Source organism: Styela clava, chromosome 14 (genome assembly GCF_964204865.1).
Source record: "Styela clava chromosome 14, kaStyClav1.hap1.2, whole genome shotgun sequence".
NCBI classification, from domain to species: Eukaryota; Metazoa; Chordata; class Ascidiacea; order Stolidobranchia; family Styelidae; genus Styela; species Styela clava.
The window spans coordinates 2,149,561-2,171,875 of NC_135263.1; the positions used below are offsets into that span (position 1 = coordinate 2,149,561).

At 38.6% G+C, this 22,315-nt stretch overlaps 1 protein-coding gene across 2 annotated transcripts; it reads left to right on the forward strand.

Annotated features, from left to right (window-relative positions):
• The first annotated feature begins 211 nt into the window (after positions 1–211).
• Positions 212–21,737, forward strand: LOC120326044 (uncharacterized). Of its 2 annotated transcripts, XM_039392293.2 has the most exons (15): positions 216–1,696; positions 2,389–3,212; positions 4,893–5,226; positions 6,015–6,178; positions 11,384–11,474; positions 12,523–12,611; positions 13,318–13,485; positions 14,977–15,111; positions 16,932–17,008; positions 17,927–18,002; positions 18,289–18,436; positions 18,888–19,004; positions 19,908–19,975; positions 20,449–20,541; positions 20,728–21,737. In XM_039392293.2, the coding sequence occupies exons 2-15, from the start codon at positions 2,403–2,405 to the stop codon at positions 20,815–20,817; spliced, it is 2,460 nt and encodes an 819-aa protein (XP_039248227.2). In that variant the 5' UTR covers positions 216–1,696; positions 2,389–2,402; the 3' UTR covers positions 20,818–21,737. The 2 variants fall into 2 exon arrangements, with proteins under 2 accessions (XP_039248302.2, XP_039248227.2); XM_039392368.2 differs by having other exon boundaries at positions 212–3,212; positions 4,899–5,226.
• Positions 21,738–22,315: the final 578 nt, after the last annotated feature.

Sequence of the window (22,315 nt, forward strand, 5' to 3'; positions counted from 1 at the left end):
AGGATACAGCTTGTTAACTTCTTACATACAAGTTTTATTAAACTAATGCCTTAACAGCTGTATGATGTTAAAAGTCTTGGTGAAGCATACTGCCAATATTGACCCATTACACTTTCTTTTTGAAAAAACATTTCTGCTATTTGGTCAATTGTGGAAGATTTTATGTATTCGTTGGCAAATTTCGAGAGTTAAGAAAAGCGCCTCGATAATGATCTGGCGTTCTACTCTATCTGCTGAAAGCATAGTTATCTTCTGGATCCTGTTTATTCTTATACAATTTTTTTTTGTGGATGTGAACTTGAATCGATGGTTCGGGCAAATATTTGCGCTGACAGCACCATCTTACTTTGTTAGTTAGTTCAGTAATTTGAGATATATCTGCCTAATAGCCTAGTCTTATCACACTAGCTTTTCAAAGCAATAACATTTAAAAATGAATGTTCAGCAGTATACGTAGAACTACATGATTTATAATCTAGCTGTTCTCCTAGACCTCTTCAATATCAACAAAATTCAAAACGCCAACAAAGGCACACAGTTGTATAATGTGAGCAATCTGACATCACTAACGTTACAACAGGCTCCAGTTTCTTCTGTATACTGTATCTGTAAACCATGAGCAAAATATGTCACTTGGGCACATAATATCGATGTGTTCTCTTTATCATTGTAGTTATTAAACGTCGCAGCAGAAAATGCGACAAGACAGGCAACTAACCAGGCCTCTTGTTAGTCGAATTGTCCGTGTAGTATAGTTGTCCGTCATCCTTTTTCACTGCAGCGGTTACTCTTTCTTCTAAGTAGCTGATGTCTATTGGAATATTGTCAGTAAAATACATCTTAGTAGCTTCACTGAATGAACTGCTATAAAATACTTTTTTTATAGTTTAATTATACCAATTATCGAGCCTGTATGAACCTCTGTATGAAATTTAGAGAGTTGTTGAAGAGTTCTTTATAAATATTATGTCTTCTTCGGGTCTAGTGTAGACATCATTTTTGGATGATATAGTCAGGTGGTGGTTGGGAATAACATATGCAAAAATTGTTACGCCACGCTCGCTAGCAGTTGTTGTGGTACGAAACTACACGAGACCCCCCTTTTCATACTGAGTGGTGTGTCTTCGCTCTGAGCAGAATGTTGTCAGAGTATTATATCATTGGGTGCAATATGCAAACTGCTGTGATAAATTTATGTCAAGTTGTTCATAACAAGTATTTAGTCTCCGTGAACCACTGCAAATTGTGATATGGTATCTAGGAAAATGCAAAAAAATTCTTAAAATATTACGCCCTCTCACTGAGCGTCAGTTTTTTTACTATGAGCATAATATCGCCAAATGAATATCTCAAATTTTCTTTTCTGGCCTCTGCTATAAAATACAAAATCCTTGTTTAAAAGCAAAATCGTTTTTTAAGTAATATACGCTACTGCAGTGTGTCCTGAGTGTACTGAATATATATATTCTTTATGCTATAGCTATCAACATGATGTTCTTAGTGCTGACGTGGGCAAACTAAGGCGTATGGGCCAAAACCGGCCCATTGGGTAATTGAATCTGGCCCGCCTGATGCTGCCACAACCAACTAGAACCAAATTTTAATGTTTCAGTTAAAAATAGCTCGAGAAATTTGTTGAGATTGCGTTAAATTTAGTTTTGGCACAAGGCTTATTGTTTCTTATCGATTTTAATTGGTAAGTATGTTGATAGGTATTTGTCTGTCTGTCTGTTAGATGCACGCGATATCTCACGAAAGCAAGATTGAATCTGCTCCAGATTTGCATGTCCGTTTATCATATCTCGGACCAGACGCCTATTGATTTGTCGTATTATGTCGTATAAATAGCGAGCTTTTAATTAATTAGTGATGGGACACAAGGTGTCACTATGGAGTAAGAGCGCTGTTTTGGGGAATCCCCTAACTTTCGATCGATAAGTCTTCGGTCTCCGACCGATATTCTCGTTTTTCACTTAACACTATAAATATTGTTCATTTTTCACGTCACTCTTACATGGCCAGACAGTCTGGGTGGGCAAAACTTTTGTCCCCTGGCTCAGAAACCTTGCTCACCCCTGGTTTAGCGTTCTGTATCAAACAATATTTCTCATGCTATCGCTAAAGATATCTACTTCCAGTCAAATGCCCTGTAACTCACCCAATGGGTTATTTGGTTATTGCTGTACAGTGTACAGCGAAAAAGTAATTCTGCTTCTTCCAAAAACATAGTAGATCTCAGCATACCAGAGCAACTAGTCAAGAGCAATCTTTAGGGCTCACAAAAAGAAAATTCTTGATTGCAGTATCGATGTTTGCGGTCAATTTTATGATATTTTTGTTCAAATTTACTTTCATACATTTTGAAAAAATTTGTATTCTTTTCAACAGCTATCTTTCACAAGATGTCTCAATTCAGAAATAGAGGGAGGGGTGGTTTTTCGGGGGGACGAAACCGAGGAGGAAAAATCAGAGGCGGCAACACAGGCCGTCCTGGTCTCCTTGGTGCTGCCCCAGGCATACCTGGGTTATTGGATTCTGTGACCTCTCATGGCAGCCAACAAAGCTACTCTCAATATGAGCAACCGTCTTTCTATGAGCAGGAACTCAGTGCTTATTCAGGTCATGATAAAAAGCCTGGACTTCTTGGCAATGCTCCGATAAAAGAATCCACTAGCTGGTCCAGAGAGCAGAAAAACATAGAATACGAGCAACGTCAATCTTACTCTGATTCACACGAATCAGAATTTTCTTCTCACAATCAACGACAACGCTCAGAAGAACGTAAACAGATTATTAAACAAGAGAGCCGTAGTTCTGAACGGTTGACGCCCGAGGTCAGGCGTATTATGACCACACTTGGCCTCACTAAAGGCGATATGGAGCTGTTAAGTCGCTTACCCGATGACGAACTCTCAACAAGTAATTTAGCCAATCTTATTCAAAGCATCCAAAATAAAAAATCACGTCCCACAACACAAGAACAAAAACATGATCTTCGACAAGTTATACATCGTGCGTCTTCACATGATAATGTTCAACATTCTTTTAAATCTGAGTATCGAGCTTCGAGTCCTGATGACCTCTATGACCCTTCTGAGCCAACTGAGGATGTCTTCCCTCATCGTGGCCAATCAGGTCCATGTATGAAGCGAGAGAGATCACCTGATGCTTTTTCAAGCTTTGAACAGAAATGGTATTCTGACCCTGTCAAGGTAAGTGTTTTTCATTGCGGCAAAAGCAGAAACCCTTTCTACATAATACAAGTTGGGCCAATTGCTTTTTTCGCTAAAGTATAGTCTGGCCTGTTCAAGTGTAGTGACAACTATGTATATGTAATATAAACTCTTGACTTCATCTTGTTTAAGCATCCTTGTGAGTCTTCTCACTCCGCCCAGCAGAGCTAAACTGATATGCTCTGACAATCATTAGACCTTCTTTGTTGATGTGCATAGTGTTAAAGATCTCCTGGTCAAACCCCATGTTCACCACCTCTCCCTGGATGGGGGTAGGCAATGTTGAGCTTACGCCTAAAAAATGACTTTTTTTAAAGAATTTTGATATGAAAATGGAGGTGACTCATAAAATGGATTTTTTCTTTGAATTGAAGACTTAACAATGCTAACGATACCTCTTCAATTCTTTAGCGAGGTTGGCTCAGTGCAATAATAGCCATAGGAATATCTTCAATCTTCAATCTCATTTGGAGCCCCGTTATAGAGAATTACACAAAAACCATTTTTTTTTTATTGAGTTCTTATAATCTATATAAGTCAGTCTCTACTCTTTCCACTGTCTGTGTCTCTCTTCTGCTTTGTGTATTAATCAGCCTTGCCTGGATAGGTTAACTTGTACCTATCTTATTTGGTGTTGCCTGTTTATCCTTCCGTGGCAAGTTAAGCGGTAGAGATGCTTGGCACTGTAACACAGTTATATCTTACAGCGTTTTATTTGCGATAATTATGGAATCTTGTCCATGTTCTGTGCAATTCCAGCTATACACTATTTAAATTTGCGTATCATATACTTCTTTGGAACATTTGAGGATACTTTCTATAGCAAATATGGATATTCCCGCATCTCTTTTACCAGCATAAATCACCACCACCATAAATCTATACAGTTCCGGTAATACTTGGTATTTAAGGTCATCAGTAACTTTGCTCAGAGCAAATTGCCTTTAAAATTGAATTTTTAAATTTATACAGTTTAATTACCTCTTGGTATTTCTGTTGTCGCCCATGTTCTTTTTAGTGATGTCTCCTTCAGTCCTTGCTTCAACCTAATTCTTTTGAAAATTAAATATCTGCACCACCTTAAATATACAGGGTGTCCATAAAGTTTCAAAATTGCAAACGGAATATATATCGGTAACATGTATTGTTTTGGCCCTCACAGATCTAATAAATGTACATAGAAAATTACTGATTTATATACAACAAACCTGGTCAAGATATATTGATAATTGACTTCATATCAAAATTAAAATTGTAAAGGGACTTTATGGACACCCTGTATATAATTTCAGTAGCAATTGGTATTCAATGGTCGTCCAATTTTCGTAAAGATGAGTTTTTCCACATAGTGAATGTACCACCATAATTACGGATAATTTCAGTAGGTCTTGGTATTTCAATAGATCTTTAACTTCGCTCATAAATGAGTTTACCTAACTTCTGATTGAGTGCCCGTTACCATGTTCAGAGACAGGTTTCTTTTCTGAGTGATTATCCTCAATAATACTCAGAAATGAGTCTCCATTACTTCTGAGTGAGTGAGCGTGAACTTGCTCAGAAATACGTGACATTTAGTTTTGAGTGAGTGTGTACAACTTGTGGTAAAATTTTTTAGAAAAAAATTTAATCTATTTCTGAATTTTTTAATCATTTGAAAAGAAACAGAATGAACATTCCGAAAGTCAGGCAGGGAGTTCAATTCTCCGAGGATCTCGAGGTCCTGCATCCAAGTCCACACCTCGATGGGAAAAAGAAGAACATGTACATTTACAGCGCCGCTCTTTATCCCCACCTAGAAGAATGTCCCCGCCTTTACAGCGTCGTGCATCACCCATCATGCCCCGTCGGCCATCTCTATCTCCCAGAAGAGTGTCGCCACCCCCTCTTATGTCACTGACTCGGCGCATGAGCCCTCCCGCAAGAAGATTGTCGTCTTCGTTGAGAGGAATGTCACCCCAGAGATTAATCCCAGGACTGAGAAGTGGACTATTAGGTAAGGTTTTTTCTATGAGTCGTTTTCGTTTAGTTGTTTTCTACAAGCAGCCACTGAAACGTATTAAAGGGGGGGTCAGTAAAGATAACTTTTTCTTAAAGATTCACAGGTCTTACTATACAGGGGTGGAGCCAAGAATGTTTGAAGGGGCGTCCTGAATCTTTAATTGCTGAGTAAAGCCGAAAGACGTCTTTAGAGTAAAAAAACGTTTCAAAACTCGTCAGGAACGAGAGCAACAAATGAAAATTGCAGACTAAATAAATCGGTTTATAGTTTCTTTTTGAACAAGATTGTCTCGCTTTTATTGTAGACCACAAGTACCGCTTCACGAGTAGCATTACGAAAACTTCAATGTAAACTCTTTTGATTTATTGAAAGTCATATAGAAGTTTTCGTCAATAATTAGGACAAATAATGTTTTAGTATGAAAATCGCTGTAGCGTTGAATTTAAGTCAGTCGAGTCAGCAAATCTTTCGTCACAATGGTCAATGTTTATCGATGCGTCAGCGATATTGCAGCTTGATTGCGGTTGGTTAGTCTACTCTTGTGTGAATTTCTTTTCTGTTCATAGTATTTCGATAATATTAATAAATTCACAAATTCTGCGGCTCTTTTAAAGTTCTGACTTGCAGCATACGGCTCCTGTACTAGAAAAATGTGCCCACCCCTGATATACGGTATATATTTCAGTGGGACTATCTACATACCCTTTCTCTACTCTAAAATGAAGAAGGCAATAACAAAAATCTTCAATCATTTTTTTTTTATTATTCCATATTCTTCTTAGGTGATCCACTTGACCCTTCTACAAAGCAGTTGGATTATCTTGCTTCAAGTCTAGGTGGAACTAGAGAGCCACAAAGTTTACAACGAAGATCCCCAGAAAGACATTTCTCTGAACCACAGCGTTTTCTGGAACCACTTCAACGTGGACGTTCGCCGCCACAACCGGTATTTATATATTTTCTGATTGTTTATGAATTCTATTTTTTAAAGTTGCTCAAGTTGAAAAAAAAAAGGATTTTGGGAAAAACGGAGAAAAAATTGTTTTTTTACACCATCTTTTTAATAAAAACACTTTTGTAACTCTTGCTTCAATGATTCAAACTATAAATACTTTCAACAACATTTTTTTTTGAAATTTTGAAATTTGCTCTGTCTCCTTGAAATCCTCGATTATGGATTTTTAAATCTGGAAAGAGATTCACATGTTTCACAGGGAGAGGAAAGTAAATAAGACGGACCAATTGTATATTGAGCTAAGGCCTTCCGTTCAATTATAGGTTTTTGTAAGATGTGGTGAGGTCAGGTCATCTTTCCAGATGGTTGGAACAAGGGTGGATGGAACTGAATATTCCAATTGCCAAGTTGGACCGGATCACCTAGTGCAGGGTGGTCCAAACCCAGGCCCGTGGGCAACATGTGGCCCGCTGCTACATTATCTGTGGCCCGAGTCGCATTGGCGGGAGAGTTAAAAAAACGTGTTTGGTGTTGTTTCGTCATAAAAATATTTAATTTTAATGGAATTTTTGCATGTTTTAGCTTGATAAATGACAAATAATGAAAAGAGTTTGTTTTGTATTGCACTGTTTACTTATTCTTGACACTATTGTGGCCCGCGAACAATATCAAAATAATAGTGTGACCCGCGAGGCTGACAACCTTGGACCACCCTGACCTAGTGGGTGGGTGGGTAGAGCGAAAAATGTAGGGTGTCACAGGCTTGCAAATCTACGCGAGTACGCGAGTCATACTCTAGTCTAGACTCGCGTATTTTGCCCTACCCGAGTCTAGCTATTACTCCCGTAAAAAACGTCATTACTCGCGTCCAGCAGTACACGAGAGTCCGAGGCGATTTTTTCCGCCGCCTCTCTCTCTTTGTTCTTTAGTGACGTAAAATCGTTTGCGGGCGATGGTTTATGATGTCACAATAGTACATTACAGCGAAAAGCGAGGAATCAAGCACGGGCATGCCTCCGGACGACTTGGCGTTGGCGAATGCAGAATGTTCCCTTGTAATAAGGCAGACTGCGAATGCGTATTATGAATTTAATAGAAGTGTTGCAGACTAACAAAGATGAGATGTCGGTAAGACTAGGGCTAGTGTAATTAATTAGTTATATTAACGGCTGTTTTGTTGTAAATTACCGGTAAAAGGGTATCTTTGCGTAACACCGTTTTTTTGTTTGTTTAAAAATACCACAGGAGATATTATAAATTGTATGATTAGAGTAAATGGAGGAAAAATCAAGGTCCGTCTCTGTAGCGGCCTGGAAGTTTTGGCCAAACAGATTAAAGGACAGTTTTACGTTCGGTTTCAACGAAGATAATACCAAAGTCGTACATGCAGCATGCATTGTATGCAAAAAACATTGTGACAGAATACAGCGCGGCTATGGAAGCAAAGTTGTTAATGATGTGACGACTTACGGGGAGAATGGCACCATATGGATTTTAAGATATAATTTAGAACGACACCTCAATTCCGAGGGCCACTTAAAGTGTGTCGAAATTGAGAATGGGAAGCTCCCGACGCAAACAAGTATCGCTCGCTTATGGGGCTGCCAAAAACAGAGGGCGAAGAACGCCATAAAACCTCTTGTTCGTACTGCACTGTATGTCTCTAGAAAGGAACTGCCTTTCAATGCGTTTGCGGACTTATTACAACTGTGCGCAGACAATGGCGGCAAAATAACCACGTCATATGGTAACAGAGAAGGTTGTAAAGCCTTTATACATATTCTCGCGGAGGAGATATTGTCCTCAATAAGAAATGAAGTGCACAAAAAAGTAAATTTTTTTAGCTGGATGGTGGATGGGTCAACAGTCGTCAAGCGCAAGTTATCGTACGAGTCGGAACTAATTTACATAAGAATAGCGCACGAATGCAAACCAGCTGTACACGAAATTGACTTGATTTCAATCAAGGAATATGTGCGAGTGGACGCTAACAATTTGTACCACGCTACATTGCGCTCTCTGTTGAGTTTCCTGATTCCCGATATAACAACAAATTGTGAGACACCCATTGAAAATCTTGTGGAACTTATTAAGCCTTTTTCTTCAAAAATTATCGGGGCCGGCGCCGATGGCGCTGCTGTTAACTTTGGGCGTAAAACGGGTTTACTTAAAAAATGGGAGGACGTGTGCCCTGGTCGGCTAATCAAAGTACATTGCTATTCACATCGAATTGAACTAGCATCGAAAGACGCATTGACCCCCCATTTCAAACAAGTTATTGACTTCCTTATTGACATATATTATCATTTTCGGAATAGCCCTAAAGAATGGGCCGCCGTATGTAATGCGGCAGAAAAGTTGCAGACCGCGGTTGTTAGTGTACCAAAGTCGCAAGGCACAAGATTTGTGGCACACACACTCAACGCACTCCATGCGCTAAAAACAAATTGGATTGTTTACATACATCATTTCACTAACCAGAGGGAGGCTGAGTCAGATATGAAGGCTGAGAAATTTCTTGTTAATCTTCACAGCTTCAAGTTCTATATCCTATGTCGCCAATACGAGGATATCGTAAATTGGGTATCTGCCACGTCAATCGCAATACAATCAGATCATGACGGGTCATCCATTATTGACGCTACCAAGCAGATAAAACGGTTGAAAATGAAATTAACTTCTATGGAACTTCGCGGCGGTCCTGCAGAGCGAGAAGCGCTCGATGCTTATGACAGGGGCGACCTAAATTGCACTCCGCTTCCGTTCCGTTTTACCAGACACGAAGATGGTGGACAAACGAAGGCAATACGCATTACTTGTAAAAGGCGTGAAACACCGACCGGCAGACTCCTGGAACACGAGGAAAGCGTGGTTTTTCATTCTGCAGAGGAAACCATCATCCAGAGATCCCAAACAACAAGATCGCAATGCATAAGAAATCTGCGTGATTGCCTGGACGAGCGATTTACAGAAATAGAAGAACAAGAAAACATTTTGAGTAAGTTATCATGGCTGAACCCTGAAATCTTGATGTCGGATGGCGGGATTAATGCGTCCGTCCCTGAATATGGCAATCAAGATCTTTCACAAGTCTTTGAGTACTTCAAAGTACCTCTACACGCAGCTGGGTGCGAGAAGGGTGCATGCTTGAAAGAATGGGATGATTTGAAGTATGACGTCCAGGGAAATGAGGTTTACAAAGATTTGAGCACTACCGACTTTTGGCACAAGTTGCACCAGCGAAAGAAGGAGGCGTATAAAAATTTGTTGATCGTTGTCGAGTTAGTGCTTTGCTTACCATTCTCAAATGCTGTTGTCGAAAGAGGGTTCAGTTGTTTACGGCGAATTATCACTGATTGGCGATCACATCTCGGACACAATATGATAAAAGATCTTCTATTAATTGCCACGCGAAAAGAACAGTTCGAAGACGGGGCCATTCGAGAAAATCTGGTCAACAAGGCTTCCGCCCGATTTATGGGAAGCGATGGGACGTCTGAACGAGGTCTCGTGAAACGACGTATAAATTCAATTTTAGGGGGGTTGGAAACGGCAAAGCCCAGCTTGGTACAGCCTCAACTAATAAACATCGACGATAGCTCGTCGGAAGAAGACTAAAACTGTGATATGTGAACCTGAAAGCGTCTCACGCATTTCTTTGTTCGTCGACACAATTTCTAACCTTTCTTTTTATACATTTTAAATGATGCGAAGTCGACGGGCGGCGATTAGCGTTTAATATTCAATTTCGTTCTTTCTGTGCGATGTTTATTTTGCATGAACTCATCTGCTACATGCGAACTTATTTTATAGATTTCAGTTTGTACGGCAAATGTCAGACTGCATGAATGGTTTTGTTTATTAAAAAAAAAAAAAACAGGCGATGGCAACGGCGACTGCCGTTTATTAAAGTTCCTCCCTTTATTTTGCAAAACTTGAGTTATTATTTTCTTTGTAGGGTAACTTGTTGAGAGTTATTCACATGGTTGATTACCCCGATATATAATTAGGTCATTTACGTCGTGCGGGGAAAACGGCGTCGCAGAGCACGCAGCTATCTTGATTAGTATTTAATGAGACGCTCGCAAGTAGCAATATCGCAGAACGAGGGTACCGACGGAGTAGTGTTTATCGAGCGAAAGTAGGTGTGTAGATAGTGTGTGCGTAGATATAATTAGACACATTGACTCGTGCCTGACTCGCGTAACATTTTCCTGGGACGGGAGTATATGTGACGTCACTATGACGTCATTGAATCTTTCGAATTCCGTTAGGAGGTCGACGAGAGTATGCCTAGACTCTCGTTTTCGGGCGCGGATTTGCAAGCCTGGTGTCAGGAGTCGTGAGGGTCTAAAAAGCGATTCAAGCTACGAAAAATTGCTATGTATGATATAGAAAAATGCTTTCTTATTTCGAAAACATTCTGTAATATTATACTCAAGAATATAGGACTGGGTAGTCCAGGGTTGTCGGCTTCGCGGGCCACAAAATTATTTTTGCATTGTTTGCGGGCCACAATAGTGCCAAGAATAGATAAACAGTGCAATACAAAACAAACACTTCTATTGTGCAAACACATTGGTATCAGACATACCAATCCCAGGCTGATAGAATCCGCATTCGATTTTTAGTTTTCTATGATACATATATTGTTAGCATATATTCCCGACCAAAAAGATAGATGCCAGATAATAATTTAGACTAGCAAATCGCATCATTCAGCTTTGCTAGTTGTCTCAGATAGCCATAAGACTAGTCAATTCAGTGACATTAGTGATGTAATAATATGTCAAAAGATTTTTCTGATTAATTTAATCATCAAAACAACACGAAATACTATTTATTGATTACTCTCCGAATGTGACACGGGCCACAGATAATGAAGCGGCGGGCCACATGTGGCCCGTGGGCCTGGGTTTGGACCACCCTGACCTAGTGGGTCTGGCCGGAGAGCAAAAAATGTGGGGTTTAAAAAGCGTTTCAACCTACGTAAATCGCTATGTGTGGCTCAGAAAAATGCTTTCTTATTGGCCAAAATAGTTTACATTTATATTTCGAGAACATTCTGTAATATTATACTCAAGAATATAGGATATCAGATAAAAGTCTTTAGCTCAGCGGATGAATTTGGTCACATCAGTTAGAATTCATAAAATTTACATTTGTTATTAAACCAATTATCAATTATATTTTCAGATGGTCCACACAAATTCACAAAAACAAGGGAAATCCATCTTTGCAGCTCAGATGCATGCAGTAAGGGAACTTCAATCAAATAGTAGCAAAGGTACAAAATGTTTAAAAATTTGAAAATGTGCAGTCTAAGCCAGAGGTTCTAAAACTTTTGGTGTTATGGAGCTTGCAAAGAGGTTGATTACTATTACCACAATCAATTTATAAAAATTTTCTGGTGCTCCCGAAGTATGCGAACCAAGATGGCGGACATCGGAACGTAACATGGGTAACAGGGTAGGGTTAGGCGATAATTTTTTTTTCCAGTTTTCCTTATTTTAGTCCTATTATCAGTTCAAAGACTAGCCAAGAGCCTCCCGTAGTATTTATACCTAAAATTATGGCCTAACCCTAACCTAGTACACATATTACATTCCGATGTCCGCCATCTTGGTTCGCATACTTCGGGAGCCCCAATTTTCTATTGAAACTTATAGATAATGTCATATTTGAATTACTGCCTCGTTGCGACATTTCAACACTATCATTGTTAAATTTTATTGAAGCTGTTATTGCTTCTTTGGATAGCTTCAAAAGTCAGCCAAGTCAGAATTAATTAATAATGGAATACCTGAACCTATTCTATATTTTCTCTCTTTCTGTTTTGAAAGACTCATAGATACGTCCATGGCATGGAAAGTATCAACATACAACAGAGACGAGAATATCGGTCAGAGACCGAAGACTTATCAATCAAAAGTTAGGGGATCCCCAAAACAGCGTTCTTACTCCATAGTGACACCTTGTGTCCCATCACTAATTAATTAATAACTCGCTAATTATACGACATAATTCGCCCAAAATCAATAGGCTTCTGGTCCGAGATGTGATAAATGCACATACAAAATCTGGAGCAGATTCAATCTCGCTTTCATGAGATATCGCGTGCATCTAACAGTCATACAGACAAATACCTATCAACATACCTAACGATTAAAATCTATAAGTAACAAGAAATTCAGCACTATTGTTAATTTCAATTTTATGAGTTTATAATAAATGCAGATTTCTCTGTTTTCAACCCATATTAGCATTTTTCAAGATATGATCAATTGAAGAATTCTGTTGCTCATAAGTATATTTTCATTCCCATGATTTTTCAGGTGCTCGTAAATTCTCTCAAGGAGGCCGAGGTGGCAAGGAAACGAAGAGTGTGATATCACCGAGTACAAGAGAGGAAGCTCAAGAGGAGGTAAAGCTAGAGAGAGAGAGAGTACCATATAGGGTATCCATAAAATCTAAAAAAAAATTAAACTTGAATTTATCGATACCATATATTGTTTTGGCCCCAACAGATGTATTGAATGAAGTAAAATTACTTGAACAATTACTGATTGAAAAAACAACAAACCTCGTTAAGATTTATTAAGAACTGACTTCATAACAAAATTGAAATTTATAAAGGGACTGTATGGACACCCTGTACTTTGTTATGCTAAAATTTCTGCGGAAACTTACCAAATTTAGGAAATGGTTACCTCAGTTAATAACCATGGCTGTGTAGCCGAAGTTGAGAGGTTCGCATGTTTTCATTGAAGCCATAGTAATATTTTCGAACCTTCTGGAGTCGAGAGTCGTCATTTTTTTCTCCTGAAGGTCTGAATTTTATTCTTTAAATAATTATGAAAGCAGTCAAAATTGTTTATATAAACTCAAAAAACAAATCTTAGTTTACCAAAGGTTGTACCGGTCTATTTCCTAAGTTTTGAACCAATGTTTCTTTATCAAAATAAATTTTTTCGGATCTGGAGTGAAAGACAAAAATTTTTACAATAGGGGCTAAACTAAAATTTACCTTAAATTCGATTTACATTTTGAAAATTTCGTAATTTACCTTTCGTAGTTGGGAGTTGTTTGTATATTTTTTTACATATTACAAATTATCTTTCTCTTTTCAGGCTGCCCAAATGCGAGCAAGACAAGGCAGAGTTCTGTATCTTCGTTACCAGGCTGGTAGGAAGGGCTTGATAGTAGAGGAAGATATCATAAAGCTCGCACAACCGTTTGAAAAAGTGACGAATATTTTGCTGGTTATGCCCAAAGCTGTCTCAACAGGGTGGTTTCAGGTTTGATTTTTTTATACTTCTGTAGGTCGTCGTGTGCTTACCAGGTTAGGGTTAGGTCATAATTTGATTCTGATTTGGTGCTCCTGAAGTATGCGAACCAAAATGGCGGACATCGAAACAAAGCATGGATAACAGGTTAGGGTTAGGCCATAATTTTATTCCAATTTCCCTTATTTTGTTCCTACTATGAGTTCGAAGACTAGCCAAGTGCCTCTCGTAGTATTTGTACCTAAGATTATGGCCTAATCCTAACCTAGTACACATATTACATTCCGATGTCCGCCATCTCGGTTCGCATACTTCAGGAGCTCCTCTGATTTTCTTTATGTCGTGACTGTCTGTGTTAGCCAAGTGAATATACCTCTTGCCCACAAGTTTTAGTCCCTTTACACAACTTGATGTAAAGTAGGTGACCAAAATTAGTTACATCCATATTGGTTACACACTTCTGGATTGCTGATCTTTTTGTACGAGACTTATTGCACCTTCACTCTGAGCAAGGAGAAAGAAAGAGAGTTTTTATTTTTTTGTCAACTGAAATAAAACAACAGTCATCGTAATAATTAAAATAATAACATGTAATAAATTAGTTTGGTGTAGATGGGAGGGAATGATACGATCAGACGATTATCAAAGTCAACTACCTCCTCTTCGCTATATTTAAAACTATGTATGAGCAGTAATATAAGCCAGTTCAACTCATTTCATGAATAGGATAGGATTAACATATTTATCCTGGGGCGAGGAAAGGCTATAATACGGCTTAATTGAATGTTGACCCACGGCCTCTCGTCCTGTTACCAGTTCATCTCGGGTATAGGATTACTTAGCCAATTATTCGTTTTTGGACTTGATGGTGGAGGAAGCCAAACCACCATCACTCAGACTCCAAATCCAGTTACAAGGGATGACAGTCTTTTATTTGTCCAATTCGGCAGATCCGAGTAATTTGTCATAAGTTAAGATCAAAATGAGGGAAAAAACATGTTTCTAACTTTAGCAATGTGCGCTCATTAATGTAAGCCATGTTTCGTGTCGAATCAACAAATGTAAGATGAGTGTTAATTAAATTTGTTCTTTCAGTATTCCAGGCATTTGTAGAGCTGCCTTATATCCTCACATATAAGCAGAGTTCAAAACTAACAAAAATCCAAAAAAAACTAAGGGGTTCGCTTATAATGCGCATATCACTAATTTTATTCTGCAACCATAATATGCTGTGATAGGGGTGTACAATGTGTTATGATTGGTAAGGTTGGCTAATATGCGAATTTTCATAAATTCATTATTTTTGGGCAGTCTTTGGGGATCAGCTTATAATGTGAGGATATACTGTAGCTTGTTTGCTACAATGGAGGCCATCCAAATCGCAATCAGGACCATATATGATATATCCATCCCTATTTCTAACTGGTAAGCATGTCCATACACATAGCATTATTAGTTCAAACAACTTAGCAATAATTTCAATTATCTCATTGATTATTCCAGGCATTTGTAGAACTGGCAGAATATGATGGAGCGGCAGCAATGTTGGAGCATTACATGTTACGACCTCCCACTGTGAAGAAGGTACAACTCCAAGTACAGAAGTCAAATCATCAGACTCTGAAGCTTAGGGAACATGTGAGGGCTGATATTGTAATTGTTTTCCCTTTATATTAAAGTAGTTGGACCGGTAAATATAGTCACGAGAGGTTTTTGGTTTTCCCAAAGATTACTGCTCTGTACTGATTACTTATCGATCTTAAGAGGTATTTGTCTGTTTGTTTGTTTGTCTGTTAGATACACGCGATATCTCACGAAAGCGAGGTTGAATTTGCTCCAAATTTTGCATGTGCATTCATCATAGTTCGGAACAGCAGCCTATTGATTTTCGATGAATTATGTCGTATAATTAGCGAGTTATTGATTAATTAGTGATGGGACACACGGTGTCACTATGGAGTAAGAGTGCTGTTTTGGGGGATCCCCTAACCTTCGATCGATAAGTCTTCGGTTTCCAACCGAATTCTAGTTTTTTCTTTGGCGCTGCAGAAGTTTGGTGTGGTGTTGCAACAGCGGCCCAAGAGCCCCAACCCGACCCGCCAATAGGGCTGGGCATTTCGAATCGATTATTCGAATCGAATAGTAAATTATTCGAATCGGTTCAGACGGGAATTTCGAATCGCCGCCATCTTGTTTTTATCTTTCCGCTAATGGTCGAGGTGAATTCCCCAATTTTTTTTCCATTAAAGTCATATTTTTTCAACGAAATTCTAACATATGACTATTTTCTGTAGTGAGTTATTGATAAAACGTGTTTGTTATTCTATGTGAACGCTCAGTAATGTATCTGAGTGATTTATTCTATGTCTTCAGTAATTCATTTGTTGAGAGGACCAATTACTATAATAAAGTCGCTTACAATTTTATATTTTCAATTATTCGAGATTCGATTCGATTTGAAAAAATTATTCGATTCTATTCTGAAATCACAAGGTATTCGAAAATGCCCAATCCTACCCGCCAAGCCATTCAGTGTGACCTTTGTAAACACTCCGTAAACACTCCGAGTTTTCCGTATCAAGCATGAAATCATAATCTAACAAGTTATGGGTATAAAGGCTCTCACATGGCCTTTATTATTGTAATTCGTTGTGTGTATGTAGAAAGAAAATTTTTTTGTGTGGCCCAGCTGGGCACCTGAAGTTGGTTCTATGGCCCACTGACAGGAACTGTTGCACACCCTTGAATTAGACCAGTGGTTACTCGAACCGCGCACCATTTTTATAATTTGTCAAGTCTTGTGCCCATCTTCTAAAACGAGATTATCGGTCAGAGACTGAAGACTTATCGATCGAAAGTTAGGGGATCCCCCGAAACAGCGCTCTTACTCCATAGTGACACCTTGTGTTCCATCACTAATTAAATAATAACTCGCTAATTATACGACATAATTTGCCCAAAATCAATAGGCTTCTGGTTCGAGATAAGATGAATGCACATGCAAAATCTGGAGCAGATTCATCCTCGCTTTCGTGAGATATCGCGTGCATCTAACAGACATACAGACAGACAAATACCTATATCAACATACTTACCTATTAAAATCAATAAATAATAACTTGCTAACAATAAGCTACAAATACCAGATAGTAAGGCGAAAGTGTGTTTTCATTCCAAAAAAATGTGGATGGAAAGTAATTTTCCAAAATATAGAAATGTAAATATCCAAAATAAAGCTGGCAAGATCAAATCTGACAAATATTTGATTTTTTATTATCTTCACCCCCCCCCCTCAAAAAAGTGTCTGTGTGCCCCTCCACCCATTTGAGAACCATCGATTTAAACTAATAGATCGATGATCGAATGTCACAAAGTTAAATGTTTACTCGTACACATACACTGCATTCTAATAGGTGTGTAAACTTGGAAGATTTAGATTATTTCTGATGTTTTTTCAGCAAATGAACCGAGATTTCAGCAGTATGATGAAGGGGCCTAACAGGAGAAGAAGACCAAGATCACTTTCATCCGATAGGTGAGGCGTTGTTCCAATCAAGGCTGTAAAGCGCTGGAAAGGCTTCTTACTTTGTACCATTTGAATAGGGGCGAAACCAGGAATTTTGAGAGGCGGGCCTGAAATTTATAATTTCCAGGTTGGCTGTACCAGCTAGTGCAGGGTGGTTCAAGATTGGCAGCTCCGCGGGCCACAAAATTACTTTTGCATTGTTCGCGGGCCACAATAGTGCCAAGAACTTCGCTCGTTTAACTTCGCTAGTTGCCTCAGCAAGTTATAATACTAGTCAATTCAGTGACATTAGTGACGCAACAATATGTCAGAAAAATTTTTGGTTAAGATTATGACGAAACAACACAAAATGCGATTTTTTGATTTCTCTCCGAATGTGACGCGGGCCACAGATAATGAAGCGGCGGGCCAGGGTTTGGACCACCCTGAGCTAGTGGGTCCGGCCAGAAAACCATGGGTTTGCGAGAGTCTTGACGGACTAAAAAGTGTTTTAAGACATGAAAAATCACTATGTATGAAACACAAAAATTCTTTTTTTCCTACTTTTGAAAGGGGGGGGTTTGACTCTCAACCCTTCTGGCTACGACCCTGCATTAAAATCACAACATACGGTTTCTGGCAGAAATGTTGGCTTTGAAACCAGTAAATGACATTTCGACTCTGAAAAAACTGAATTTCATTAATAAAATATTCGAAATATGTGCCTTTTTAATTATCTGTTGAGAATGCTGAGACAGCTTTATGCTTTTTTAATTTCCGAATTGAAATTTGACTTTGTCATCATTAAGTAGTTCAAAATAACTCCCAACTCTCGAGATATTTCATAATTTATCGTTTTCACTGATTTACTAACGATTTGTAATTCCTTTTTTATTGGTTCTTTTGTAAAATATTTTGTTATGTTTAACCTCTTATATCTTTTTCCAGAAGCAGCAACTCTTTTGACAAATCAAAGAAATCAAAACCGATTTCAGGGTCAAAGTTCAGCAATAAGAATGAAAAGGTAAGTGTGCAATTTGTCATAGGTTAGACCAGGCGTGTGCAAACTGCGGCCCGAAAGGAAAAATTTTATTCCAATTTTCCTTATTTTAGTTCCATTACAAGTTCGGGGACTGTCTGTGTTGGCCAAGTGAATATTCCCCCCTGCCCATGGGTTTCAGTCCCTTTACACAACTTGATGTAAAGTAGGCGAACGGAATTAGTTACCTCCATATTGGTACACATACTTATGGAGCGCCCTGCATTGTTGTTGAAAGGATTGTAATGTGATATGCACTTTAAATCCACAGAAGACTGACACCGCTAAGAAGATCCAGCCAAATAAAAAGAAAACCAAGAAAACTCCTGTACAATCTGAATCAAATGAGAAACCGAATACTAATGGAACTTCAAGTAAAGATGAGAAAGAAAAAGAAGATTCTGATAGTAATAAAACAGGTTGGTAATGCTCCATCGGTACTCCTGAAGTATGCGCACCAAGATGTCGCATAATCTGAACCCTAACCTGGTACACAACCAGAGTTCAGGTTGTGCGCCATCTTGGTGCGCATACTTCAGGAGTTCCGCTCAATCTTTTATTTTAATGATGATTTCTCAGAACAAGGCTATGAACCTGGTAATTTTTGGGCACTTCAATGTGTACTGATACTGTGGTAACTAATTTTGTTTGCCTACTTTACATCAAATTGTGTGAAGGGACTGAAACCTATGTATATTCACTTAGCTAACACAGACAGTCTCCGAACTCGTAATAAAACTAAAATAAGAAAAATCAGAATAATATTATGCCCTAACCCTAACCTGGTACACATACTACGGGAGTACCGATATTTCTCATACACTCGCTTCGAGTAAACCTAAATAAAAACCTTTATTTATTTAGTTTCAGTTTCCAAAGACAAGAAACCGGAATCGGCAACAGAAAGCAGTGAAGCCCCATCAGAAAGTTTTCGGCGTGTGGATGAAGTTATTGAAAAGATGGATCAGGATGTTATTGTGGAAGTTGGTAAGAAGGAGACTCATATTCCTCAGTTTCGCAAATTGGGCCCTCTAGGCCCCCTAATAGGGCAGCGGTTCCCTACTTTTCATGGCTCCCCTGTTTATCATTCTAGCGAAACCTTCCCCCCCTCTTTTGAAATGCAAAAAAAAATTTTTGGGGCTCCTGAAGTATGCGAACCAAGATGGCGGACATCGGAATGTAATATGTGTACTAGGTTAGGGTTGGCCATAATTTTAGGTATAAATACTACGGGAGACTCTTGGCTAGTCTTCGAACTGATAATAGGACTAAAATAAGGAAAATTGGAAAAAAATTATCGCCTAACCCTAACCTGTTACCCATGTTACGTTCCGATGTCCGCCATCTTGGTTCGCATACTTCGGGAGCACCGAATTTTTTTTGTATCATGCATAGCAATTTTTCATTGTATGAAATGCTTTTTAGACCCTCAGGAAACTTGAAAACCTGTGTTTTTCGGTCTCCGATCAGATCCACTAACTGTTTTGGTTTAACCTGGCCATAAGAAATTTCAGAAATCCTGGCTATACTCTTGCCCATATGTTATTTATTTTAGATTTTATATCTTATACTAATAACAATTGTAGGTTTAAAAAACTTTTATTGTATGATAAATGAGAACTACAAGCACAATGAGAATTATCAATAAACAGAGACAAAGAAATTTTTAATTCTTGGTACTATAAAAACAGGTGAAATGTTTTGGACACGCTGTATTCGATATTCCATATCAAAAATATTAGGTTAGATTGTACTTGGAATAGTAAATTATTTCATTTTGGTCACGCCAGGTCATCACTTTATATTATTTAAATCCAACCCTGTAATGTTTCAGGGCTTAGGCCACAAAATCAAAACCAGGTCACTTTAAAATTTTGTTTTCCATTTCAGACGAAGTTGCTACTTTGGAAGAAGACAAGAAATTAAAGGAAGCGTTAGAAGAAAAAGAGAAGGCTAAGGTAACGTATTTTTGTCAAATTCGCCCCTTCGCCTCTTTTGGAGCTCTTCACTCCAATTCATTACATTCGAACAATAGACCTTTAATCTGCGATCATAGCCGGATTTTGCGTTTTTTCGGCCCCAAGTGCGTTGGTGCCCCATATGTCTTTTTAAAAATATTAACACAATAAACTACTCAAGATATTATCTCGCAAAAATATTTCAAAATTAGCAGTAAAAACGGAAACAGCATAATAATTATGTATAAGTTTCAGTATTCATTACTATGATTAATTTATATGATTTTTTAGGGAAATAGTTTTCATACCTTCAAACATTTACAAAGAGTTTTAAAATGACACATCAGAAGGGAAACTAAGCTAACAATTATTTTAATATTAATATTAAGGAACAAGTTGTCGAATTACTTCATCAAACATTTCATTCTGCTTATAAAGATCTTAGTAAATGTTCATATTCCATGATTTTACAGAAAGCAGCTGATCTTGAGAGATTGAAAATAATTCAGGAAAATATTGAGCAGTCATCAACCATGTTAGAAGAAGTTATGAAAGAAATAAAAGAGGTTCGTTATTCCATGCATCTAAAAACAAAATAACTGACTAACTAGTCCCATACCCGACATGGACTGGTAACCGGGAGAGATGTCGTGGTTCGCCATATGGTTTATTTGTCTTATCAGCTTTTCTCTCCCCTAGGATAGATATCAAAATCCTCACCCCTCACCTAAATTTACTATTCTTAATTCCAGGAATCTCACAAGGAAATCATATCAGAATCTCTTGAGTATTTGGCAGATTCTCTAGCGCAGTTGAAAGAAGTTGATGGCTGGCAAGAATGAATTTTATTCTGTCCGTAATGCTTGACTGAACAAATTGACAGAATGTTACCAGGAATCTGTGCCACTGTTTATTACAGTATTTGTTCTGTCATTTACGCTTGACTCAACAGAAATAGTAGTTTCATGTTATATTAGTGCAATTATTCTGTTCGTCATGCTTGACATCATAAATAACATGGAGACTGGCAGAATAAGCTTGTGGCTCAGTTTCATTATGGTAGTTCTGTCAGTCACGGTTGACTGAGCAAATCAGCATAATGCTGGTGTTGAGATTTATGACTTGTGATGTAGTTTCATTATTTCAATTATTTAGTCAGTCTAGCATGACTAAGCAATTAAGGTTTATTTCGACGACCTACTCAACATAACAGGCGATAAAATGACTGATGAAAACTGATTCAGAAATGAACCGTGATGTCGAATGTCTCAGATAAAGCTGTTATCTGCCGGCACTTATTACCGCTCTTCTAAGCAGACGGTCATATATGACTGATTTATATGAATGTGTCATTAAATAGTCATTATAACATGGATGGGATGTATAAAACCTTATCGACCTAGTCCAGGGCTATGAAACGTTTTTGGGCTATATAACCACTTCAAACATCTCGCTAGTCCACAGAGAAGAAGATTTTTCTGTGTGTACAACGAATTAAAAGATTATAGAGATAACCAGGAGCCGCGGGAAAGGAAGGATGAGAGAAAGAGGCTATCGCTTAGCCGTGTGCGCCTTTTTAAACATAAACTGTCTGATTTGGGTTTTATTTGCAATGGGGAACAATCTGAGTGTTTACAAGGGCCACAATAAATGGGTTGTGGCCCGCGGGCCCTCTGTTACACACCCCTGGTCTAACCTGTGCAACGAACATATATTTCAATTCTTTTATGTGCATTTTAAAATACACAAAAACTTGTTTTAACAGTCTGTATTATTGATAGCCCTTTTGACAATGTCGGATTTTCTGCACTCTGAAAGTATGTGTACCAAGATGACGCACAACCTGAATTTTAACCTAGTACACATACTGTGTTCAGGTTGTTCGCCATCTTGGTACACATACGTCGGGAGCACCGGATTTTCTGCGTTGATGTATAGACACCGGCGGGGATAAAATGCGGTCGAATGTATGGTTATTGCGGGGCTGTATGATCGAAATTGATAACCTCGCGAGTCTTGTAACCATCCAGATGACGGGTGCGATTTCAAGCTCGTGGTAAGATCCGCCAGTCGATGGGCCCATGTTAGGACTGATATACGCGGCGGTGCTCAAGCAAGAGCCAGTCGATGGGCCGGCTCATGTTAGGACTGATATACGCGGCGGTGCTCAAGCAAGAGCCAGTCGATGGGCCGGCTCATGTTAGGACTGATATACGCAGCGGTGCTCAAGAAGAGCCAGTCGATGGGCCCATTTAAGACAAGGTGCTAAAGCGATAGTCATTGCCTTCATTGAAAGATTCCCCCTGTAAACTGCCTTTAACCTTTGTACCCTCCAATTCA

Excerpts from the sequence above, each read along its gene's own strand:
- LOC120326044 (XM_039392293.2), top strand. The coding sequence starts at position 2,403 with ATGTCTCAATTCAGAAATAGAGGGAGGGGTGGTTTTTCGGGGGGACGA. Across the intron at positions 5,227-6,014 it reads ACTGAGAAGTGGACTATTAG|GTGATCCACTTGACCCTTCT; the intron begins GTAAGGTTTTTT and ends TATTCTTCTTAG. Across the intron at positions 12,612-13,317 it reads GAGAGGAAGCTCAAGAGGAG|GCTGCCCAAATGCGAGCAAG; the intron begins GTAAAGCTAGAG and ends TTCTCTTTTCAG.